At 45.9% G+C, this 25849-nt stretch overlaps 1 protein-coding gene across 2 annotated transcripts in view; it reads left to right on the top strand.

Annotated features, from left to right (window-relative positions):
- The window catches only part of FRMPD1 (FERM and PDZ domain containing 1), a 77135-nt gene that overhangs the window by 38321 nt on the left and 12965 nt on the right, over positions 1-25849 (top strand). For both annotated transcript variants that reach the window (XM_059724509.1, XM_014610325.3), the window contains 11 exons: positions 3316-3420; positions 4727-4884; positions 8514-8616; positions 9433-9478; positions 12653-12760; positions 15919-16014; positions 18602-18727; positions 19957-20076; positions 21036-21172; positions 22622-22748; positions 24094-24189. In XM_059724509.1, the coding sequence (XP_059580492.1) occupies positions 3320-3420; positions 4727-4884; positions 8514-8616; positions 9433-9478; positions 12653-12760; positions 15919-16014; positions 18602-18727; positions 19957-20076; positions 21036-21172; positions 22622-22748; positions 24094-24189 (1218 nt within the window). In that variant the 5' untranslated portion in view covers positions 3316-3319. The remainder of the gene's footprint in view (positions 1-3315; positions 3421-4726; positions 4885-8513; positions 8617-9432; positions 9479-12652; positions 12761-15918; positions 16015-18601; positions 18728-19956; positions 20077-21035; positions 21173-22621; positions 22749-24093; positions 24190-25849) is intronic.

The following is a 25849-nucleotide window of genomic DNA, read 5'->3' on the forward strand; positions in this document are numbered from 1 at the left end:
GGTTAGGTCCCACCTCCAGGATATTGAAATTTAGGGTTTTGAATCAGAATATGCTCGATGAGATTCTGGTTTTAGTTGCCCACTCTGGTGGTTAATCTAAACAGCCCCGTTTCTATAACCCTAGGATTAGCAGACAGAGGTACATTTTATCCGGTCTTGTCAGTGTGGAATTTAGCTTGCTGATGACACTTTTAGGGCTGTTTCTCCTATCATGGATATATTGCTGCTCACACATGCACCATCAGTTGTTAATCTCCATAGAATTTCTATGGCTACATTTAATCCAAGCGGAAATCTCTGTCACAGACAGAGAATGCAGCTGCTCGCTGCCCTGCACATTCCTCTTCCCGAGGCAGCTGGAACTGCCTTCTGGACCTTGCTGTCACCCACCCCAAAATGTTCCCATTGAAGACTTACTCCCTTCTACTCAGCACTAACAGAAGACAGTGGCCTACCCCTTTCTGGGGCTTGAGAACAGGAAGGGGGAAGCAAGGTACCATCTTTCCGTGAGACTGTAGCCTTCTCTACCAGAATGCCCTTGTTTCCTTTTGCCTTCTCCTAAGCATGGCTACTGGGCCCAGTAAGTTTGAGTCCCCGCTATTTCAGCACCACAGGTGCAGACCTGGTGGAAGAAATGGAACTGTGGACCACTGGCCAAATGCAGGGGAGTGACTCTGCAGGAGCACCCTGAGAATTGTATGGGGCACCCAGCTTAGGTGGGGATGTAGGGGAGGTCACTCCAAATGGTCAAATCACTCCAGTCCAGAGAGGGGAGGTCAGAGGAGAGTCAGATGATATCACATGGGTGACCTGCTGCAGTGGAACAGATGCCAGGGCCCTGTGCCTAATGTGGCTGTTTTAATTGGCCATGCAGCGTGCCAGAAATCCAGGGTCCCCCCAGTGGCAGTTGCTGTAATGATTCAGAGGTTACCAGCAGCCTCACACTTCTTTCTCTACTGTATGTGAGGCTTTCTCTGAATTCAAACTAATAACTGTGGTGGGGTCAGACCTGTGTGTTTTTGCAGCTTCCAGGAGCATTAGCTGAACTCAGTACTTAGAAGCGGGATTTGAGTTCCCTGAAAGCAGTGGAAAGGTTCCCTTCTACAATGTGACCACAGGCTCAGCTTGCTCTTCTCTTTTTGTGCTACAGATGTTGATACCAAGGGAGATGGATACAACAACTCACCCAGAATCAGTTTCTGTGCTGAGGAGCCAATAACTGGCAGTCAATAACCATCCTAATAAAATTCACACAGGTAAAGGGAGAGCTGAGGAGGGAAAGGTAAGAGTTCAGAGCTGTAGGAAGCTTTCTAGGTTATCAGTCCTTCTGTTAGTCCTTATTCCTCTTTGTCCCATCTAGGCACCCAGGAGTGAGTTTAAGCAGGGTAATTTAACATGTGCCATTATATTAAAAAGTATTTGAGCATGGACGACTGCTAAAAAGCATTTGAGCAAGGCAAGTTTAGGTTAGATATTATGAAAAAAATCTCACAAGAAGGGTGGCAAAGCACTAGAACAGGCTACCCAGAGAGGCTGTGGAATCTCCAACATTCATGATTTTTAAGACCTAGCTGGAATGATATAGCTGGGGGTGGCCCTGCTTTGATCAGTGGGTTGGACTAGATGACCTCCTTCCAACCCTAATTTTCTATGATTCTGCTGATAATAGCCCTGTTTAAAAATACATTTGTGGCATGGCTGACCCCAAGCATCCAATAATTAATGAGTGGGGGCCACCCACAATCATGAGATTTGAAAAATACTAACTGTTGGTTTTTTTTCACATGTTCTCTGGTGTTGGAGCTCTTATGTTTTGGGGCTTTTCTCTGCTACCAGGAGACTTCAAAACTTTTTTTTTTAAATGAAAGGTGAGACTTTAACCTCTTCACAGGAATCCAAAAGCCAGGGGCTTTTAGGAAGAGAATTAACAGAAACAGTAAGCTTTGTGATAAAACTGAGAGTGCCCATATTCTGCCTCCTAGAGAACATGGTTCGCAAATGGGCATCTACTTGTACATTGGGTTCAGCTTCCTGTTCCCACAAAGAGTCTGTCCATATTACTTCCACAGTGCATCCCAGAGCAGTGCTCCCTGGCACAACCCACCCACCCACTTGTATTCTGCATGCACTAATCCTAGAAATGAGGCAGTGAAGTTTCCGTGAGGACAAACGTAGAGACTATGTACCCCATGTCTCTTCCTGGCACACTCTTTACCCATCCTGCAGTGCAGACACCTTCAGGGACAGACAGAATTGGGGTGGAATAATTCCATTCCACAACATTATTTTGCAAAATGTACAGATGTGCAAAAGCTCCCAGATTCTAGCCCACTAACTGAAAAGTCTTGGGAAAGAAACTTTACTGCACTCACTCTTTCATATAAACAAACTTTCTTTATAAGAGATAGCAACACTTATATGGTGAAGCAGATAAGGACTAGGAATGAACTCCCCCATGGTGGGATTATCCTGTAACTGCCTTCCTCAAAGTTTAAGGACCCTTGTACCTGGTACTGGCTCCTGTCAGAGAAGGGGATCCTAGTATAGCTGGATGGCTGGTCCTACCCAGTCTGGCACTATAATAAGTTTGTTATTGTCAGGGGTACAATCAGAATGCGATTAGTCAGGGCTTGACCTCAGCCTGGGTCCACGACACAGTGGATCGAGAACAGATAAGGTCAGGAAGCAAGAGTCGCACCTAAAGGATCAGGAGCAGGCAGATCAGGGGATTGAGCTCTGTACTGGGATGTGGGTGGTCACTGCAATAGAGCCTCGAGCAATGGGAATCAAGAGCTGGAAGTGAGGATGCAGACCAGAGTCAGTAGCCAAAGGGTCTGGAGCAGGCAGCTCCAGCTATAGCTGTAAGGGACTGGGACATGGGCAATCACCAAGCTCGAGTCATGAACAAGGAGCCAGGTGTCAGAAGAAGAGGTTCTGGAGTGGAGTCAGGAACCAACAGGCAGAAACCAGGAACAAGGGTGAAGCCAGGAAGCAGGAAACCAAAAAACAAGGCCCAAGGAACAGGAAACTAAGTTTAAACAGGCAGGGACTGGGAACTAAGAACAAGGTCCAGAAGCCCAAAGCTAGACAGAGACAATTGTCCTGTTGAGTAGCCTACTGGGCACTAGGAGAGTCTCAGCTTATAAGCAGCTAGCCATGCCCATGAAGGCAACTGGAGGCAGCTGGGTTAGTTAGGCTATGGACAACCAATCCCACTCTGGTAACCAGAGCTGGTAGGGGGCAAGTTAGCCTTCCTGCTGCCTTGGTTCTTGCAAGTTATCATGATTTAAGAAAATTAATCTCTCTCTTCTTCAGGTAAATGGAAGATTTGGAGACCAACTCATTTCAGTCACGCAAATCTTGTAGAATAGAACAAATGGTAGCAAGATGGATCCGTCGATCCCGGGATAGTGCATCGAGGTAAATACATTTTCACATGCATAATTCCTATTGGTGGGGGATTTTTGATGAGGGCTTGAAACAAACATGTTTCCAGCAAGTAAGAAAGAGTCTCCTTTAATATGGATCCTGAGTGGCAGGCTAGAGCTCGGTGCTGTTTGTATTCTGACTCGGTTGTCAATGCCAATTGAGTTAGTGTAAGTCCTGGAAGCTTTTTCCCAGCTCTGGATGGGCTGCCATGCATTAGGTGAGGTAATTAATGGTATTTAATTGAGGCTAACCTTCCCAACCATTCTTCTTAATCTGCTATTAAGTGCTGTGTGTGCAGAGCAGAACAGGTTGGCCTCTGGGAACCAGAATCCAGTGTCTTTTCTTAGGACACTGCTTTCAAGCTGACTCATGTTGGTAGCAGTCTGAAACAGTTTCCTTCTAAAAGCTGTCCCAGAGCACCCATGAAATAGGCAAGTGGCCTCAGTCTACTGCCCCTTTGTTCATCTGCTTTCATACTGTGTCCGTTGGTGTCCCCAAGCCTCCCTCGTTCTCCCATTCCCCACTGAACAAATGGAGAGGAGGTTACGTGTTTGTTCAGGGTGGAGGTAGAGGATCCTTGGCCTCCTCCTTCTTCCTTCACTTTGCTCAGCTACAGCTGAGTCAGCTGCGCAGCTTAACACCACAGCTCAATGAGCTGGACTCTTTGCACTCTGGGATGCTGGCTGGGTGGTTACCAGCTGGGAGAAAGGGCTCTAGAGCTGCTCCCCCAGTGACACTGAGCAGAGTCCCTGTTTAGCATGGTTGGTTCTTGCTCCCTCCTCCTGACCTGGAATAGGGCTTCAGAAGAGAGTCAGAGGTCCCTTCCATTTTGCAGACCTTTTTCTAGCTGGTGAAGCCATGCTGAGGCTTCTGCTCACTGAGACCACAGGGCCCTCCTTTCTCCCAATGGATCCTCCTGCTCCGAAGGAGGGGGTGACCAAGACACAGCACCTAGCATCCAGATTAATGCTCTGTACAGATGTCTAAGACGTGTTCTTTTGCTGCTTCCAAGCTTTGCATTTAACTACCCTCCATGCTGAGCATACAGACAGTGTTGAGTAGAGGGGCTGCTCCTGGTCTCTGATCATGCTGAAGTAGTCAGGACAGTTCTCTGAAGACTCTTTTTTTTAAAGTTCTGTAGGTATTCCCACTGTGTAAGAAGCCCCCTGCACTCACACCAACCTGTGGTAAACACCTTGACCATTCTCTACTTCCACTCCAGAAGCTCTTAGAAATCATTATTGCATCAACTGATACTAACACCCTGCTTTCTTTCCCACTCTCACTGAATCTGCAGGGGGAGAACATCTGTGGTGGACATCCCATCTGATGGCATTAACCAACTCCTGACCCGGGTAAAGCTCACAGTCACAATCCATAAGGATTTGCTTCTCGGTCACTATGGCTTTGAGATATCACCAAACTTGCCTCTCACTATCACATCAGTTGCTGCAGGTAGGAATATCTTCTTCCCTCCCCTACAAGAGCATGGAACAGCATATGTAAAATCTGTGTAAACTGAATAAGGAACCAGGAATGTCTGGCAAGGCCACACCATACTGACATCAGTGCTTCCGCGCCAGATCACCTCCCTGTAGTATTGATATATCCTTCTCAGGTTATTTCCATGTCAGTCAACTTGGATTTAGATCTGACCTCCTCCAGCATGCAGGGGTGTTTGCCTGTTGGGCTGTGGTACCAGTCCTTCTCTCCATTATTGTTAGCAAAGTAGTTGCTGTATTGGCTTTGTCTGCACTGGCTCCCATTGGGGGAGTGGGTGCATGTGTGAAAACACACCCCACCCCTTTAGTCCTACATGTAACATGGCCAGTGGCCACCCTTGCCAGGCATGTAGCAATAAGTAGACATGAAGCTAAGTGGTTTAGGAGTAGTGCTGGCCATGCATATATGGAGCAGAAGTGAACAGGCAGAGCATGTTTTCCTGGTGCAGTCCCCCACCCAGGTCAGAGACAGGGTAGACATGCCACACATGAACTCCAAACTGGATAGTCCAACACCTCCTCTGTCCCTGCCTGAGTCTTCAGTGGCTGCTGCTGTGGAAATCTGTTTGCCATGTGAGCTGGCTCCCTCCTTTTCAAAGAAGTGACTGAAGAGAAGGATCTGCTAATTGTTCTGCATATTGGGAATAGATGTTATGAGCCATATTTTATTACTGATCTGCACAGTAGTTTGCCTCTTAACCATTACTTCTATGGCTTGGCAGACATGTTTCTGTATGCCCAGCATCTTTGAGGTAAACTCATACATTTATGAAGCCACAGGGCGCCTCCTTGAATAATGAATGTGAGGTGAACCATTGGACTCTACTACCACAGATGAGAGACTTGTTTATTTGATGTGTGCAGTGATTTGAGGTCCTTCAAGTTCAAAGCTGCCAGATAAGTCTAAGTCTAAGACTTTAAGAGGATGGTAGCCTTCTTAATAACCATCCTACATAGGTAACTGCAGGAAATACATAAATATGCAGGAAAGAGGTATTTAAAAGTAAACTTCTTTTAAACATTTTATTTTGAAATGTAACTAAAAATCATCCTTTTTTAGAGCTGTCACACTGCAACAACCCCTTGTTGCTTCCCCAACTGCTGTAGAAACTGTCAGCATGGTAACAGAGAGATGTATATTGGCCAGCTACAGACAGACCAAATGCACATCAGAGCTTAACTCATATCTGAAGGTGGGGGTGAAAAAGAAAAATGGAAAGGGGAAGAATAATTAATCCTGATTGTAAATATTGACATTTGGAGAGTACCCTCAAAATTCTTGGGCTAGGAGTTTAAAATGATATGATTGTTGGCAGCTGGATGAATTGCATGCACAAATCATGCATACTCATTGTAGAAAACCTGAGCCCTGGGTAGGGTCCTTGATGGTACCATTGCTTGGCCAGGGGCCCCAAGTCACTTAACTGCTTTGTAACTCAGTTTCCCTGTCTGTGAAAAGGGGATAATACTCAATCATCAAACTGTGATGATTAACATGGGGTACAGAACTGCAAAGTATATCTATTATTATCCATTACCTCTTAATTCGTAAGTCAGAAGTATGTGGAACCTTCAGCTAAACCAATTTTGGAGAATTTTCTCTTTTATTTGATAATTTGTCTGGGATTGTTTTTGAAGGCTGAATATTTTTGTCATGCAAATGTCTGTGTGGTGCAAAATTTCACACTTTTTCTGTCTATTCTATGGTGCAGAATTGAAAGACCAAAGCTGCATTTTAATAATGTAGCATTTTTCACCTTCTGTGTTTTGCAAACATTAGCTAAGCCACTGTCATGATCCATCTGTTATTCAGGTAATAAGTATGAGTAGAGAGGTGGGAGCACAGCCCTTGCCACTGCATCTGAGCACTGTGCAGCGGTGAGTGGGCTTACCTCACAACACCTTGAAAATTATGGGAGCATCCCCCACATCTTCTCCAGTTTGGAAACAGGCACAGGTCAGAGGAAGCAACTTGACTAAGGTTCCATAAGAAGTAGCAGAGCCACAAGTTGAAGCTAGGTGTGCTAAAACAGGAAGCAGTGTCCTGCCCCTCACCCTCAGACCCTCCTAATAGCTTCAGGTTTGCCTGGTATCAAATGCTTTAAAAAAAGTTTCCTAGTTGTTGGCAGTTCTTCTTTCCCTGTGTGTTACATAGCCTTTGTTCTGGGCTGAACTCCTAGATCTCTGCAAATGACAACCCACTTGTCATTCTGACCTGGTTCAGAATCATGTAATGCATCCACAGGCCTTAATCTACAGCCTCAGAGTTAAAGATGTGCTGTACTGTCTTGTGGCAAGAAGGGTCATGTTGGCCATTGTTGGGGAGTCTAAGAGTCAGTTATGCTGAATCTGCTCTGCTCTGCTCTGAAGTCCTTGGATAACAAGGATTTAGGGTATATACCCCATCTCTACAAATGACTGGAGGTATTGCATGGTATCATTCTCTCTGGGGCACTTGTTTAATATGAAGATTAAACTAAACTTGTTTAATATGAAGATTAATGTAGAAAAACATAAGAAAATGCCAAGACAAAAGCTTTTGTTAAATGAAACAAAGTCTTAGAATTCAGGGCTTTAACATAATGGTAAAATACATGACAGGTGTGCCATTGGTATACTAAAACTAAACTTAAAAGAAATACAAACCTACAAAGGGATGGAAATACAAACTTGAGGCACTCAAACAACTTTACTTCTGCCCCATGGTGCTACCCCAACAGGGAAAAGAATGGTGACTTTTAAAATAAATTGAAGATAAAATGGAGCCCCATATTCTCAGATGCCTTCATCTTACTTTGGTCTTCCTTTGCTGTCACTAGACACCAGAGTTATGGTTGCTTGTTCATTGCCTGAAGTAAACAGGTTTGATGTGAAGTCTACCTCTGAATTGTGTCAAATTTGAATGAATATGACTTAAACCTAAGCAGACCAGTACATTCATCCCCACTGTTTTTGCTCTGAGAACATATTCAGCGAATGGCTCTTCCCTGGGTCCTTTCTTATCCCTCCCCCACCCTTCCTCTCTGGTCCAGTGTTCATGAGGAAGCACAACAACATGCCTTCTTACTAATGTGTCTCTCCTGGTTCTTTTCAACCCAAACTGGCTCCTGTTCCCCTGCTGTAGTCTCAGCTGCCTAGACACTGGTTCCCAGGATGAAAGTATCCGTGGGTCTTTTGTCAGCTGTCATTAGGGGCCAGGAAAATTTGTCCTACACAGAAAAGGGCCAGGTGTAAGAGTCCCCATCCAGAGCTCTCCCCACCCAGATCACTTAGCCAAGAGCAGCAGAAAAGGAAAGGGAACACTGAATTGAGCCTGGCCCTGCCCAAAAACTCCCCTGTGAAGCCAAAAAATGGGATAGAGGGATATCTTAGCAGCTTTCTTCTCCCCATGCCAGCTGTCTCCTTCAGCCTTGAGCAGCCAGTTCCATATGCAGACTGGGCTGGGAGGGGATGGAGAGAGGTTGCTCTTGGTGTCCAAACTATAGGATACCCGGTACTGTACTGCAGACAGAGAGAAGTCCATTCATTCACAAGCCAGAGAGGAGCTGCTTGGAGTACTCACTTGACACTGATCTCTGATAGGAAGCACAGCTGATGGGAAGATTCTGCCCAGCGATCAGATACTCAAGATCAATAGTGAAGCTGTGGAGGGCATTTCGATTGAGAAAGCAGCTGATATAATAAGGTATGGGCCTGTCTGTGTGGTGGGAGATAAAGATTTACATTATATGGATTCCATCCATGTTGTTTCCAGGCATAGTGCATTAGAGATAGGTGTGTGCTATGGGCACATGAGTTTGAACACAGCTGTACTAGAGACTGTGAATGCTATATTTGCAGTTGCATAACTGAGGGGGAGGGGGGGGGCAATTGGAGATGTAACCCCAGCTGCCAGTTTAATGTAGGGACACAAATAGCTGCTACTTCAGCAGCAGTGGACCACACAACCATCTAGGAAACTGGTGTTGTCCTGTGTATTGCAGCTCCCCTGAGCATGGAGATGCCTTGCTATGCCTCTGGTTGTACGGCAGTGCGTAGGAACCACAACCAAAACCTCACAGCATGAAGTACTGTGCATGCACAAATATGCACTGATCACAAAGAGGCTGTGAAATTTGAACATGCTTAGTCCATCTGGAGGTGCAGAGCAGTTGGCTTTGTAAAAAAGGAGACAGCAGCACTCTGAGTGTATGTAACACTCCTGATAGAAAACACTGACAGCCAAGGTTACTCATAGAGCCAGCTAATGTCACTTTGCCTCTCACAGGCAAAGGCACCTCCCTGCTAAAGTCATTCTCCTGGGTTAAAGAATAGGGCATGTCCCCAGGCGTCTCTGTGACCATTGCCAAGCCTTTGTTCCCTCCCAAGAGTGTGTAAAACAGAAAATCCCATGGGTTCAGTGGCTTTGTGCACAGCAGAAGCCAGCAGTGTTGGTTCTTGGGTGGAAGGCAGCATTTTGCTTGCTCCCCAGCTCTGCTGATAATATTTATGTCTGTTACAGGGAATCTGGAGATGAGCTGCTGCTGACCGTTCTGCGATGCACCTCGGTAAATCATGTTTTTCAATACTTTCCTTAGAGTTGCTCCCCACAGACAGGGAGCAGAGCTGAGTCCACTGGTGGGGGAAGGAGCTGGAGCTGGCTTAGAATGATGGCCCATGTTCAGTTTGTGAGGCTGGGTATTAATGGCAGGCAGTTACAGCAAAAGCCATAAAGGAGATGTTACTCACTCACAGGGGGCCTGATGTTCCCCCTCAGAGTCATACCTGCAGACACCCTGCTTACAACTGTACTGCCTAAGAAAGCTGTAATGTGGACCACCTTCCCACAAACCACTGACCTCAGCAGAGCTGCCTGCCAGAGGGAATAGCCATCGTCAGGGAGACGCATACTTTCATATTGTTGCTCACCACTGCCCTCCACAGTCACCATCCAGCTCCTAGCCCTTGGGCAGCACTATGGGCTTTCTTATTAGGCACTGTCCCAGAGCCCCTAGGGCAGAAAGGGAGCTTCCTTCCCCAAGCACTGTTAATTGGCACTTGCTGATCCCCTGGGTTGGAAAAGGATGCTGCAGAGATTGGCTGAACACACCCGTCTTTCTGCATACAGGCAAGACCCCGCGTGGCACTGTTCAGGGGGCAAATGGGAGAAGGCTGGCTCAGGGGAAGTGGCTGTGTTATAGTGACAAAGCCCAGGCACCTGTCTGGAGTTTGGAACTGGGAGGTGGGGTGTATTGGAGGTGTTGATGGGCCAGCCAGGCCTGGTACATATGTGGTAACATCCTGAACCTGCAGGGATGATGGCATCTCAGCATCCCTTGGGGTGCAGAGAAAATTAATTGAAGAACCTGGCACTCTTCAGAGAAGCTTTAATGCTGGTTTAACGTCAGGGAGAAACATTTTTGCAGCTCTGTCTGGGAAGTGCTGGCCTCTTATGGATGTGCAGAAGTCTGTGTTTCCAAGCACGGCCCTGCGGTCTTCTCTAGGGAGAGCTCAGCATGTGTCCTGAGGGGCTATCAAGAGGGCAGTCCTTCATGTCAGCACCCTCTCACAGGATGCTCTCTTAACCCTCTAGTGGGGTCCACATGCCTTTTGAAGCTGTTGGCATCAGCTGGAAGATTAAACATTGCTCTCCAGGCTCCTGTATGATCATCTATTGCACCTTAAGGAGAGAATGTTAATCCTGAAAGTCCTGGTTACAACACATCTCAGATCTTGCTGCTTGAAGCTACTAAATGTTTGATCTTCTTTCCTCTCATCTTGGGTGGTTCTGTAAGTCTCTGCAGTTCTAGTTTCCTCCTAAATCAGGAAGCCCCCATGTCTTCCTTGAGGCTGAGCACTAAGTATGTAACCTAGATTTGGAAAAAAAAATATGGTTTTGTATTAAAATGTGTGGGCTGATAGCTGATTCATGTCACATGAAGTTCCCTAAAAAGGCTGTAATGCTTCCCAGGATGTATTCATCCAAACAGAATTTAATGTGGGTTTGTAATGCAGAGCTGCAAAGGAAGAACAAAAATGGGCTTGTGCTTTTTCGGATTCTTGTGATGCGTGAAGATGTCCTGAAAGATTTTAATTTTTTTCCCCTCAAATGGCTAGGTTGTTTCTGCTTATATTTCTAAGATTTACTTTTGCAAAACAAAAATGTCAAGTTTCCTCTCCCCTTGTTCTGCTGGACGATTTTTTTGGAGGTCTCAGGCTCAAATTTTAACCATTCTTGAAGATGTGATAAGGGTTAAATCTTTTCAACAAAAATATTTTCTGTAGTATTTCTTGATGTTTGTGTTAATCAGGTGTTAATAAAACCAAACTGAACTACCAATGCCTTAAATACCTAGAACAGACGACTATTTCCCTCTTCAGTTAATAGTTTCCCTTCCATGGTTTCCTGGACCTGAGGATCCTACCAGTGCTTTAGCTGATCATGATGTCCTCCAGAAAAAAGTGGGGTAGACAAGACTTGAATGCCTCATGTTTAAAAATAAGCAAAGAAAGAATTTGAAAGGGATTGCTTTTGAAAGAGAGGAGGAAAGAGAACCCCTCACTGGTCTTCATGCATCATAAACAGGAAACAGGGCACAACCCCCTTTTTGTTTTTCCTTTGCAGGTCACTTTAAGGATACCAACAAACACCCAAATCAGCCTTGGTTGCTTGGGGTTGTCATTTGCCCCACTTCTCAGCTGAGAGGTACTGCCTGCTTGATGGATATTCCACTCTTCTCTTGGGTCTCCTTTCTCTTGTTGAAAGTATGACAGCAGGGCTATCTCAGATATGTGGGCCTCTAAAGGGGCACCCTCCACCGTGTCTGCTTTTGAGTGTGATTCTTGTCAGCAAGATACTCTACAGGTTCCACCAGTTTGGAGGATGACATTGTTCAGCTGGAGAAAAGACATTTTTTCCTTCCCTATAAATGGTATTTCTCCAGTAAACAAGGCCGCTCTGAAAAGAGCTTATATTTATTGAGTGTCTCATGGGAACAGAGCAGCACACACAGGAGTTTCTACACCATATCAAATCAATTAAGTGGCTAGTGACAGATGGGTGCCCCTTTTCACCCATCCCATCTTCTTAGGAATGGTCACCTTGTAAAAGAGAACGGTGATTTGGCACGAACACATACCTGTTTGTCAGAGATGACACTTGACACTGCGTTAACTTTTTAGGTTTCCCAAAAGCCTAGAAGTGAATGGCTCATAATGGGGTGTGGCTGCAGAATAATTTTAGCATGTACTGTAGATAGATATACCTTTGAAGGATTCTTCTGAAATTAAGGCAAATGTAGGGGCATTTACATAAATCGGCAATCTTCTAACTGACCAGCTGGTTGTTAGGCGATATCGACAAGTAAACAAGACATCTCTGTGTCCATGTGACACCTTTGAATTCTAGGCCAGTGGTTGCTAGCCACTGCTTTAAGTATGTCCCTATTCCACTATCATATGGTTAACCTTTCAGTGTCCCAATCAGTGGCAGGCCCTGGTTGGCAAGTTTCATCCTGTGGGGCTAGGAAGCAGTCTCAAATCAATTACAATTTAGCACAAGACCAGTGAAATGGGAGTTAGTATTCACTGTATGGCGTGGCTGGCACTGGTTAAATTGCTGCATGTTTCTCAAAGGACTGTGACCCACTGTTTTAGATCGTGGAGACCTACTGCACGTGCCACTGGTTTTCATGTTCAGTCACAGTAAAATCAATTGCAAATACAGTGCCGCTGTTTTTCAGGGTGGGCCCAAATCGTCATTCCTGACAGAAGAAAAGCGGGCAAGGCTCAAAACAAATCCCGTCAAAGTGCGTTTTGCTGAGGAGGTGCTGGTGAATGGACATTCGCAGGTCAGTGCAGTGTTGTAACACAGTCATTGCCAGTGACTGTTCAGGCATGATGTTCTCCCTGCTTTCCTTCCCTTCAAATTTACTTAAGTTAAATATGTTATGCCATCTCTCTCTTATATGGAGAGTGACACAGCCACAGAGTTTCTCTAACCAGTCAAGGGTGTGTGTAGACAAAACAGGGGCCCTAAATTAAAGTGGGCCCCTGTTCTTGAGCAGAAGTGGGTTTTTAAAAACAGTGCTTCAATTTAGGGCCCTTTAAACCCCTGTGTCGTGCACACACCCAGCATTTACCTGCCTCTCCGGTGGCAGGGAGGGGAGGGTGAGCTGCCAGCAGGCGGAGTGGTCCCCGGGCTGCAAGGGGGGTTGGTGCTTCCTCCACAGCAGTGGTCCCCACCCCGCCGGTGGCACCCACTTGCAGGCACCCAGCTTGAGCGGTCCCAAGGGGCACCGCATCCATGGAGCGAAGCACCAGGTCCCCGCGCAGCTCAGGCAGGCAGGCAGGCTCCTGAGGAGGAGATCAGGCTTGCCACTTTTCTTGGGTGCAGACTGCCTTCCCAGGCTGCTGCCAGGCTGCCTGTAAGGCTTTCTGCAGAGCCCCTAAGCTGCACAGAGCCTGGTACTTCACTCTGCGGCTGTAGGGGCAGCAAACTAAAACTCCTCAGAGTTTGCTGTGCCCCAAGTCATTTAAGGTGCGTTACACCACCAAATTTGCTACAGCGGCTGTAATTAATGTGCAATATGCCACTAACGCATGCAAACACCAACACCATCAGAGCAGTGCAAAAGCATTTAGCCTGCTTTAAAGTGTCATGCACACATATGCTTAATTTTATCTACACTCGGCCTAGGAGGTAGAGAGGATGCCATCTGAGATTCCAGGAATGAAGTCCAGTCTCCATCTCCCAAACCCAGCCTCAAAACAGTGAAAACAGTAGTAACCAGTCCTTTCTGCAGAGATAAAAGTGCTGCTGGAAAATTGATTCCTTCTTTGATCTGGCTGACCTGGTGATTCCCAGACAGCACAGCAGGACAGGGAGCACATGTTGCTAGCAGGTTGGTCGTTTTGCCTGACCAACTCCAGCTGCAGTCTAACTCCCGAGGCATCTCTAGTCCTTTCTCTGTCTCCTCTGTTCTTCTTGGAGGCTTGTTCTTGTTCTGATGGTTTGTCCTTTGCCCAGGAGAGGGTCAACCAAGCCAAATGGGACAAGGATGCTACTCTCCCTACTGATTAGCCTGCCAGTTAACTGTGATTCCCTGCACACTGAAACCTTTTCCTTCCAACCAGCTGTCCCTAGAAGTCCTGAGCTTTCAGCACCCACTGAGGAAGTTCTAACCAGATTTTCATCCTGATTCTGGAAAGCATCTTTGTTCAGCTCAGCACCTAAGCATGTGTTTATGTCCTGTTTGCTATCAAGACACTTATACATGTACTTACAATTAACTGCATGCTTAAACACTGTCCTGAATTGGGCTAAGATGTGAAACAAAATAGAGGAACTTAAACTCTTTCTAAATTAATTGCAAGCATTCTGAGCTCTTACTTTCAAGATGTTAAATCTTGCTAGCATCCTGTTCGTGCAAGGTTAATTTTGAAGATGACAGCAGTCTCCTTCCTTTTCAGGAGTCCTGGTTGTGAAGTTATAGCCCACACTTCCTCTGGACTCTTCAGGGTGATAAATAGTAGAAGAATCAATACATTCCTAAGCCATTAATGTTGTAATTGAAATCACAACTAAATCAGTAGTCTCCTTGCATGCTCTGAGGAAAAATGGAATTAGCCTATACTTATATATTCTATAGTAAGCAAAAGAGTTAAGTCATTAGATGCACATCAGAACTGGATTGAGTCTCTAAAGTAAAATCATAGTAAGTAGGTTGTTTGCAAACCAGTCATAGTTGGAAGATGTAAACTCACAGTACATTTCTGCTTTCTGGAAAAGCAATGTTCAGCCCTGACAACTGTCTCTTTATGTTCCCATCAAAAAAACTGTCCCTCCTTTTAGATGAAAATGGGGATGGAAGATTACAATATGTGAAATGTTTAGTACAATTCCAACAATTGTGCAGCCTACTTCTTCAGGAAATGTACTGCTATTGTCATCCTAATGGAACATTGCTAACTGAGCTAAACGCCATTTGGAAAAAGCCCAAAAGCTCCCTCATGCAGCTGCAACTTGAAACTCCAATTAGAGCATAAATTGTTGATGAGTCCAAATGCTTTCAAACCTCCATTTGCCAGCATAAATTTTGTTTATATCCATATGGCCAAGCTATATGCAGAAGACAGGTCATCAAGGGTTACTGAAAGGTCAGTATCAGTAAGTGTATTTTGGTATATTTGGAAGCTGTGGATCAAATTGTAAGCTGGGGTAAATTGGATTTTTGTTTCCAATGTCAGTAGAGCTACAGACATTTATATCATTTGAGGATCTGGCCCTTTATTTTTAGAATTAATTTTTAAATAGTCTACAAGATCCTGCCAACAGGGAATAAAATTATCAACCTGTCTGGGCCAACAGAACTGTAAACTACAGCAGTTGCAAAGAGTGGAACATCATAATTTCATGAGTTGATTGTAGCTTCAACCATCAAGTATGTTTTTTAATTTGTCTATAAATTCTATATAGATGTAGGGAGAGAGAGAGAGAGACGTAGAGAGATAGACAGAGAGAGAGAGAGTCCAAGCAGAAATGTGGGCTGCATTTGCAATGCTTTATGCAAGTAGCCAGGCGTCCTCAGATTGGCTCTTCAAATGGGGAAAACTGGCATGGCTTCACTTGTATCAATGGAGACACTGATTTATCCCAGCTGAACATATGACCTAATATGAGACAAGACAGTTTCAGCTCACTGTCACTACCATAAATGAGGCATTTGTCTCTTGGGTACCCAAATAGAAATGGGACCATATGGCTCAATGGACTTCTGGAAGGAAGAAATAATCTGTTATTGGTGCCTCTTGTATCCTTTGTTTTCATACCAGGAATGTAGCCATGAAACAAAGCTAAGGTGCCACATATGGAGAAAGTTCTTCGTTTATACCTATATTTTTTGTGTTACCAAATTGTCACCACAGCAAGTTCTGGAACACTAAAGCAGCCTGGTTCACTGCAGCCAAGCACGTGGGAACTGACTCTTCTTGTTTTTTTGCTATGCAGGGGAATTCTCTTCTGTGCATGCCTAATGTACTCAAGGTGTACCTGGAAAATGGACAGACCAAGGCTTTCAAATTTGAGAGCACCACCACTGTGAAGGTATGAGGGTTGCATTGTTTACTAATTTATTTTTAATCTGCATCTCCACAAAAGATAAAATAGATGTAATATACCAGAGAACCAAAGCACTTGTGACAGGATCCCATTTCACTTTGGCTAGGAATAGATGCTGTGTTTGTCCCTGAATAAGTTGCGTCTTTGTCCTGAAACAGAAATATCCCAGGGTTGGCATGTACACACATCACCTTTCTAATCAGGATTTAGTGAAAGGCTGATTGCACTGCTGCTTTTCTGCCATTGATTTAATGAGGAAATCCTGTGATAACTTTCAAGGGTACTTTGTAATATCCCAGGATAAACCTTTACTACCTCTTATCTGGGAAACATTTTTAGGATTTATCCCAGGAAAATGAACACAGATGTCTGTATGATTTCACTTTGTCCCAGGATAAAACAATTTATCCTGGGATAAATGCAATGTCTGATTGCAGCCTCTGTGTGCTTGAATACATAACTACCATTTTTATCAAATCTGTTCCATGTGCAGTGTGGATACATAAACATTAACATTGTGCGCTCTGGCCAGGCAGATACATGGCTCTGTGTCATAGAATCATAGAAGTAGGGTCAGAAGGGACCTTGTAGATCTTCAAATCTGGCCCCCTGCCTGGGCAGGAGGAAAACTGGGCTCAAATGACCCCAGCCAGGTAGGCATCAAGCCGCTTCTTAAAGACCCCCAGGGTAGGAGCCAGCACCACTTCCCTTGGAAATTGGTTCCAGATCCTAGCCGCCCTAACTGTGGAGTAGTTCTTATGGATGTCTAATCTAAACCTACTCTCCAACAACTTGTGGCCATTATTCCTTGTTATCCCGGGGGGCGCTAGGGGAAATAAGGTCTCCCCCAAACCCTTCTGGTCCCCCCTAGTGAGTTTATAGACAGTCACCAAGTCCCCCCTCAGCCTTCTCTTGTGAAGGCTGAACAGGTTCAGGTCCCGTAGCCTCTCATTGTAGGGTCTGCCCTACAGTCCCTGGATCATGCGGGTAGCCCTCCTCTGGACCATCTCAATGTTGTCCACATCCCTCTTGAAGTGGGGTGCCCAGAACTGGACACAGTACTCCAGCTGTGGCCTGACCAGTGTCGCGTAGAGGGGGAGGATCACCTCCTTGGCCCTACCTGAGATGCACCTGTGGGTGCACGATAAGGTCCGGTTAGCCCTGCCGACCGTGACCTCGCATTGTCGGCCCATGTTCATCTTGGAGTTAGTGATGACTCCAAGATCCCTTTCTGCCTCCGTGCTCTCAAGAAGGGAGTTTCCCATCTTATAAGTGTGCTGCTGGTTACTACTGCCCAAGTGCAGCACCCTGCACTTGTCCGTATTGAAACGCATCCTGTTTTTGTTAGCCCACCCCTGCAACCTATCCAGGTCTTGCTGCAGTCTTTCCCTCCCTACCAGCATGCCCACCTCCCCCCAAATTTTGGTATCATCAGCAAATTTAAACAGGTTGCTTTTCACCCCATCGTCCAAATCGCTGATAAAGAAATTGAATGGTGCGGGCCCAAGCACCGAGCCCTGGGGGACTCCGCTGCCCACTTCCCCCCAGGTCGAATATGACCCATCCACTACCACCCTCTGAGTATGACCCTTCAGCCAATTTGCAATCCACCTGACTGTGTAGGCATCAATGCCACAGTCGCCTAGTCTTTTAATGAGGATGGGGTGGGAGACAGTGTCAAAGGCCTTGCTGAAGTTCAAAAAGACTACATCCATGGCAACACCTGCATCCAATGCTTTTGTGACCTGATCGTAAAAGGCAGTCAGGTTGGTCTGACATGACCTGCCCTTAATGAAAGGTGTCTGTCCAAGTAAAGCAAAAACCCGTGACAAGCAGGTGTTAGATGCCAGAGGACGGGGCTCTCCCATGTTTTAGCTCATTAGCCTAGTGGTGTGGGCACTCACTCAGGAAGGAGGAAACCCAAGGGAGGTACTAGTCCAGGGGTGTCTAACCTTGGCCCTGTAGGCTGAATGAATGGCGTGGGATTGGTTCACAGGTGGCCTGATTTAGCCATGTGCCCAGATCCAACCACACGTTGGCACGATCTGGTGGGCTTCAAAATTTGGCAGCAGGGGAAGAGCAATTAATGCTGCCACTCGGCCACTGCCAAATTTCTGGACTCTAGTGGAGCCCTGCAGGCCAGATCTGGCCCATGGGTCAGGGGTTGAGCACCCTTGTTCCAGGGCACCCTTTGGCCAGAAGGGGTTTGACTCTGCATCTCTGGCTCTGCTCCTTGGAATGAACTACAAAGGACCCTTAAGGCACAGCTAAAAGATCCTTGGTCAGGACCAAGATTAGGATCTGATGAAGACTCAGGCTTGAGAGTAGTATCCAAAAGTCAGTAAAAGGAGATATCCAGGCAGCAGCCAGATCTGAGAAGCCCATCACCCCCACCTAGTCTGGATCAGACTGGGGCAAAAGAAAACTCACTGCTCTGCCACAAGTTCCTGGGGAGAGGTGTCAGATCCCACCCTTCCCATTAGAGAACCTGCACCTTCTTCCCTCAGCTTAGCATCCCAGCTTTTGCATTTGGAAGTACTGAAATGTGGTTCTCTGCATTTGTCTTTGCCAGGACATAATTCTCACCTTAAAAGAGAAGCTCTCCATCCAGAGCATCGAACACTTTGCTCTGGTCTTGGAAGAACAGTACAACATTGCTAAGCTCTATCTTCTACATGAAGATGAGCTCATCGAACAGGTCAGTGCTGGCAATGGAGGTTATGAAACTTATTTGTTGTGCAGTTCATTTCAAAAGCTTCCCAGTGCCATGACTGCCCTCCTGGGAGAAACGCGGAGACAGCTCTGCTGCATTTAACTCCATTTAAAAGTAAAACCCAAATTGGGATTTACGCCTCCACAGATATATTGCTATCAGATCCTGTTTCCTATACATGTTCCATGTGCCTCAGCTAGTGACAGCTCTGAAGCTTTGATTTGCTGCCCCAGATGTTCTGATGAGGTGACAGAAATAGCACTATGCAGCACAAACATTCTTAGCAGCTTGCTCTGCCCCTGGAGACTGCCATGGGTGACAGTCAAAGGGGTTTGCATTGCTCAAGTAAAGATTGGTGGTTGATATGAAGCTGCACGTTTCTTCCTGCTGCTAGAGGCACCCATCTCAAAAATGATTAGGGGCCTGGGAGGCAAGACTTATGACAAAAGACTGAAAGAACTAGGGTTATCTAACTTGAAGAAGAGAAGACTGAGGGGGCATTTGATTACAATCTTAGAACCCCTGAAGGGTGATTAAAGATGGAGATGGCTTTTCTTTGTGGCCGCAAGCAGCAGCAGAAGAAATCTAGGTTGGAGATTGAAGGAACTTCCTGACTATGAGGGTGGTCAAGTATTGGAACAGGCTACCTAGAGAAGCTGTGGAATCCCCATCCTTGGAAATTTTCAAGAGCAGGCTTGACAAAAACTTGACTGGGATGGTGTAGTCAGGGATGAACCTGCCTTGAGCTGGACTAAATGACCTTGGGGAGGTCCTTATTTTCCTATGACCCCTGGTTGAACATTTATGTTGGACTACATAAATAATCCAGGCTGGGATCTTCAAAAGGAGTTATCAGAGAGAAGTCTGCTGCACCCTGAAGTCATTTGGAGTTTTACCCTGGTGAGCTTAAGCGAAAGCTAGGCATCATTGCATTTGAAAGGTGGAGCTTTAAACCAAGTTCTGCAGTGGAGCTGCCTCCATGTAATGTGTGGAAGGGAAGCAAACAGAATGAAAGAAACATACCCAGAAAATGTAACATTAGCAACATCCCACTGTCACTAGAGAGGTAGCCTCTGTAGCAGAGGCCACTGCTTCATTCACTTATGTAAACAACCTGCACTGATTCACAGCACTCGCTAGCCAAGGTTCAGGCTATTGAGTGGGGGGTGATTAGAGCCTTACTATTCGATGCTGGTCCATTCTGTCTGTTCCAGGTGGTCCAGAGGAAGGAATCCCATGACTACCGGTGCCTCCTCCGTGTGTGCTTTATCCCAAAGGACCCACTAGACCTCCTGCAGGAGGATCCGGTTGCCTTCGAGTACCTCTATCTGCAGGTGAAGGTTTAGTGTCACGTGCTTCCTATAGGATGGGGAAACCTTCCTCAACTGAGGCCTTTAGCCTCCCATTTAAGCAGAACTGTGATCTTAAAACAGCTTAGTGCAGTGGACAGTGGGTGCATCTACACGAGACACTACGATGCCATAGCAATGAGCTACAGTGACATTGCTATGGCAAGATAGCGTTGGCAGGCATGAACCATAATGCTGACGCTACTGTGCAGTAGCAACAAGCTACTGTGCAGTAGGGTCGGAAACAATTTATGCACTGCCTGGACTATACAGTGACGATGGTTACTGCGCAGTTGGGGGCACATGTAGACATGCCTACTAAGAGCTAAATGTGTTATTATAAAATGCTGAGTGTGTTGTTTTAGCTTAGGTAGGTTCAGCTTTAACTGATCCTAATCAAGCCTGTTCATAAACTCGGAGTTGACCTGTTCGCCACGTGCGCCATTCATAAATGAGCCCAACGAGGTCCAAGAAGCAGGAGGCAACAGGTCAATCTCAGCCTAGATTTGCGTGGACTGGCAGGGTTAAGGCAGGCCTGTTGCTGTAGCCAGTGGCCCACAAAGGAGTTATGTGGCCAGCGTCGCACCCAGCTGCCTTTGATGTCCAATCAAACAGCTCAGTGCTTTGGTACATGGGAGGTGCTACTGAAGGTACTCATTAAAAAGAGATGTCATGGTTATTCTGTCTCCTGGGGAACACAGGGTTGGAAGAGGCCTCCTGGGTCACCGAGTTCAGTCACAGGCATCCCCAAATCCCCACTTCAAGCCTTCCCATGCAGCTGCAATGCAAAAACTAGACACACTACACACACCCTATACCATACCAGAGGTAAAAGTAGGGGAGACACAGGTACTGCCAATGTCCTGCCCCTACAGTGACTGGGAGGTGGTTGGCTCATCTGCGTCTGTTGCCCCTGCCTTGCTAACCCAGCTGTGTCCTTCTAGAGCTGCAGCGATGTGCTTCAAGAGAGGTTTGCTGTTGAGATGAAGTGCAGTGTAGCCCTGCGCCTGGCAGCCCTGCACATACAAGAGCGGATTTATGCTTGTGCTCAGCCCCAGAAAGTGTCCTTGAAATACATAGCGTAAGTGGGAAATTCCCTGCCATTATAGTCCCTCTGTGTTATGTAAATCTTTCCTAATGTGGTTAGAATGGGTAGTAGACCAAAGTAGCTAGTTTGACACATGCTCTGCCTGTGTGCTATATATGAATCCCCTGTATTGTTCTTATTGCTTGTGTTTATTCTGGTAGTACATAACGGGTGCCCAGAAATAAGCTTGTAATGGTGCTAAGCACTGTCCAATCAAAAAGTAGGGACAGTCTCTGCCCCATGTCTGTTGGTTATGCTGATCCATTTAGGGGTAGCTGAGTAACTATTTGAGGTAGCCATGCAACACCCATTGCTCTTAATCTCCCTTCCAAACTGCTCAGATAGCAGTGGGGTTTTGAAAAAAAATTAAAGCCTGCTTATAGCTTGCCTGTTACAGATACACCTAGTGAGAAGCCTGAGCTCAGTAGCCAAGTGGAGCGACAGATTCATAGGATATATCTGTATGGCACAGAGCAGTGCTATGCCTTGCTCCCCCAGCTGAAGGAATGTTGTTATGTCAGTGCAGTGTTTCTGGGCATGTGTGCAGCACTGTGCAGCTACACTAATTTGGTCTGAGAGCAAGCAGACCAAACCCAGGCATGGTGTATCTCCACCTCGGCCTTGCATCATACAGACATGCATGTAGGAGCCAGTCGGAAACATCATTGTACAGTTATTGACAAATGACTATGTGGTGATTATGCAGATGCCAGTGCTCAGACTTGCTACTCCAGCCAGAATGCAGGACTTTGCATGAAGGAGCTTTTAAGAAAGAACAATCATCACCATGTAAGTCTAGGGAATTACATCACTCAGCCAGTCAGAGTTGTTACATGGCTCAGAAATGTAATTCTGTATAATTTATAATACCTGCATGGTCATGGCAGATATAGCCTTTGCTTTCCCTAGACAGATAAAGTCTGCAGCACCTTGTTGCTAGTACAGTATGGGTCATTCCAAAGAACCAGCTTGATCAGTGAAAATTGATAAAAGATTGTTGAATAATAGCCCATACACTGGTATCTTAAGACACGTTAGAACCCAACTAAGCTGTGTGACTGGCATGTGTCGCTCCCCGGCACTGGAACACTGCTTATAGTCAGACACACCGAAATGCATGTAATATATGCGTGGACAGAAACAACAACTTAAAACCTCACTGTGTGCTTCATAAGTAGGTGATAAGCACTGTGATAAATGTAGTCTCCCTTGGAATTTTTCATTTATAATTTTAAACTTGTAAGAAAAATTAATGCAAAAGATGCTAAAATGTAACAAGCCTTTCAGCAAAGCAAAGTGTTTTTAAGAATGGCAGAAGAGACCATTGGGATACTCTAGTCTTTCTCCTTGTGTGGCACAAGCCTAAGACCCTTACCCAGGCTCTGTGGCTTCAATCCAGAGTACAGATTTAAGCAATAACACCCTTCTCTGTTTTTATGGCAGGAAGGACTGGGGAATAGAAAACTTCATATCTCCAACTCTACTCCGCAACATGAGAGGCAAGGACATCAAGAAAGCCATTAGCTTTCACATGAAGAGGAACCAAATCTTGCTGGATCCAAGACAAAAGGTAAAGCCTTTGTACTGCATGTGTGCAGGATAGCATGCAGAAAGCCAGCCATCCCCATTTCAGGGAGCCAAGAGTGTGCAAGCATGCTTCCTTGCATGTTACCCCAGCTTCCTCCACACAGGGAACATCTACACAAGACACTTGCTGCTGTTGCTTAATTAGCTCCACAGTAAAGCATCACCAGTCTAGACATAGGGAGCTATTAGGCCAGAGTAAACTAATGAACTCCATCATAGGTTAGTACTGCCAGATACAAATACTATACTATCCTATGTGGAGTTATTTACTCCACCACAGTGCATGTGTAGATGCTGATGGGGCTGGCTGGGGCGCAAGGGTGCTTCAGTGCAGGGGTTGCCTGCCAGCTAGCCCCACACTGAAGCACTTTCCTGTCCCAGCCAGCCCCTCCACTGGACGTTGAGCTGGGTCAGAGCAGCCCCAAGCTGGCAGGCTGACCCAGGGGGCCCCCTACCAGCTGGGGCTGCACTCCACCACTCAGTGTGCTGCGGTCCCAAGCGCATGTGTAAACACTACACCAGAAGGCAATAAATTCTGGCACAGTATGTGCCGGAGTTTGTTGCATTGTATTAATATTCACATGCAGAAGTGCCCACAAAGTCCTAGCACTATGGCAGTTACATTTGAGAGAGGCTCAGCTGTATCCCTCTTATTTTCCTCCTCGCACACTCTCTTCCCCTTTGTTGTAGATATTTTCCCTGCCTTTAGCATTCTCTGTGTGCTGTTTCTGCAGGCATATACCAGTCCCTCCCCAAAGAGGAGAGAAATCAGAGCTTGTTCCTTTCCAGCAAGGCAGAGCAAAACATTACCAGTGATATACTGCTCCAGGGCCCCTTCCACAGTTTGCAATGGAAGAAAATCACTGCCTGCTATGATTTCTCTTTGTTTTGTGTCTGTCTGTCTGTTGATCGGTGGAGCAGAAGGTAGATATTGGGTCATAAATGTTGGTGAAGCCATGAGGGTCCAGGGAGCATGCAAGAAGCAATGGGTTGGCTAATACATTTTATTGGGCCAGTGTGAGAGATGTTAGGAAAGTTCTCAGGTACAAAACACGTTTGTGCATTTTGCAGGCCAAACCATGTCTAATGTCTCACCCAGCTATGCATTCACCCAATAAACAACATTGCTCAGCCAATCTTGCTTCTTCCATCAGGTCAAAAGTAGTTTTTCTGTGCATTTCCTCTCAAATCCTTCTAGTCCTGTACCTTGCATGCACCTCTTTAATTTTAACAAAATAATATGGAAACCCCTTTGCTGACGTACCTGACCTGTTACACTGACTCATTTGTCACTTTCTCAACAATATTTCTTTTCTTGGAAACCCAAGCACGTCCTCTCGGCTGTACAGGTGCGTCTGTGCTACCTGCAAATACTTGGAGACCTGAAAATGTATGGCGGGAAAATCTTTAACGCCACATTAATGGTATGTGTGTGATATATTTGTGTATTATGATGTTAGCAAATCAGCCTGCTCTCTGAAACTGTTCATCAAACTGTGGGTCTTGCATTACCATGCTTTGCAAACAGCAGCAGCATTCAGGCCTTAGGAGCAACTTTGTGCCTTACACTATGGCCAACACTCCTGCCACCTCTTGATTAAAGTAAGCTTTCTTCAAAACAGGATGTCTGATTTTTTAACAGCAATGAATCCAAACAAGCTTATTACTGAAGTAAACATTACAGTAAGGGTTCAAATTATACTTTGACTCTTGGGGGCGTGTTGGGGGGTTTAACACTAAGTTAAACCAGTTCACTGATTAACAAGTCCACCTAAGTGACCAACCCCCCCCCCCCCCCCCCCGGGCATTATGATTTTCAAATCTTACAGGGGGGCTCTTGTCTTTTATGTGGGGGCTCAGCCCCCACAGGCTCCCCCATAATTCAGACCCTGGTTACAGTGCTACCTGTTACTGAGGTATAACCTGTTACTGAGGTTTGTGTTCCCCACCAGGCCTTTGGCCTGTTAGTAGTACCAGGATTTGCCATCTGCTGGTCCCATTTTCCCTCCACTACCTTTATTCCTCCACTCCCAGACAAGGAGATGCTAGTAAACTTCATATAGACACCACATTGTCCTCATTCAAAACTTGCCTTACCACTCACTTCACCTGCAGCCCCTTGACACTGGGTGTACTGATTATGCGTTAATACCAAATGGTATCACAATGCCTTGTAGGTGCAATGCCTTGTAGGACCTCAGGTCTCTGTGCTCCTCATCTTCTCTCCAGGCCATCCTGTTTGGCTGGACTGCACCCCCCATGACATCCTCCCACATCCAGAGACTCCTTTGGAGTTGTCCAACCTCTCACAGAGAGGGGAAGACACATAATTTTTTTGTTGTTGGAACAGAGGGGGGCACTAGAATATTTTGCTGAAAAATCAGAAAATCCCACAAAAAGTTCTGATGGAAATGAATAAAATGTACTTTTGTTTAAATTCTCCATGGCATGTCAGCCTGTTTTCTGAGCACCTCTATAGTGCCTTACCCTAGGAGTGACTGCACAGAGAGAGTTTTCTAATCCCTCCTCCTGCATGAAGGCCAGAGTATCAGTGAACTCCCAACTTCCTTAGGGTACTGTTGTAAACTGAATGCAACACTGTTAATATCTGCAACCATTCCACCTTCTCCAACTGCTCTTTTCTTGTGAGACAGTGTAGAAAGCAGTAGGTATCTTCAGAGGACAACATTCTTCTTCATGTCTACATTCTGCCTGCTTGGAGGTGCATACCAAGGAGGTATGGGAGGTGCAGGGAGAAAGAGGGGAGGGAGAGAGAGGGAGAAGGTGTGCTGAGAACATTGATCCCATGAATGGATGCATCTTCCATTAGATTTTGGTGTGGCAGTTGCTGTAGGAGGCACTGGACCAGGTATTTGGCTCTGGAGCAGGTCTCCTATTTTAAATATATATAGTTAGAACCTGAAGGGCATTGCTGGGAGGAATCTACATGTGGCCCTCTGCACGGTGATGGTGGAGTGCTGTACTGGTTGCCCTCAGGGGTTTGATGACTCCTGTTCAGCCCAGTGATCAAGTGTATAAATTGATAAGCAGCTGTGGATGCTCTGGGACCATAAAGGTCTCCGG

Source organism: Alligator mississippiensis, chromosome 3, assembly GCF_030867095.1.
Source record: "Alligator mississippiensis isolate rAllMis1 chromosome 3, rAllMis1, whole genome shotgun sequence".
NCBI classification, from domain to species: Eukaryota; Metazoa; Chordata; order Crocodylia; family Alligatoridae; genus Alligator; species Alligator mississippiensis.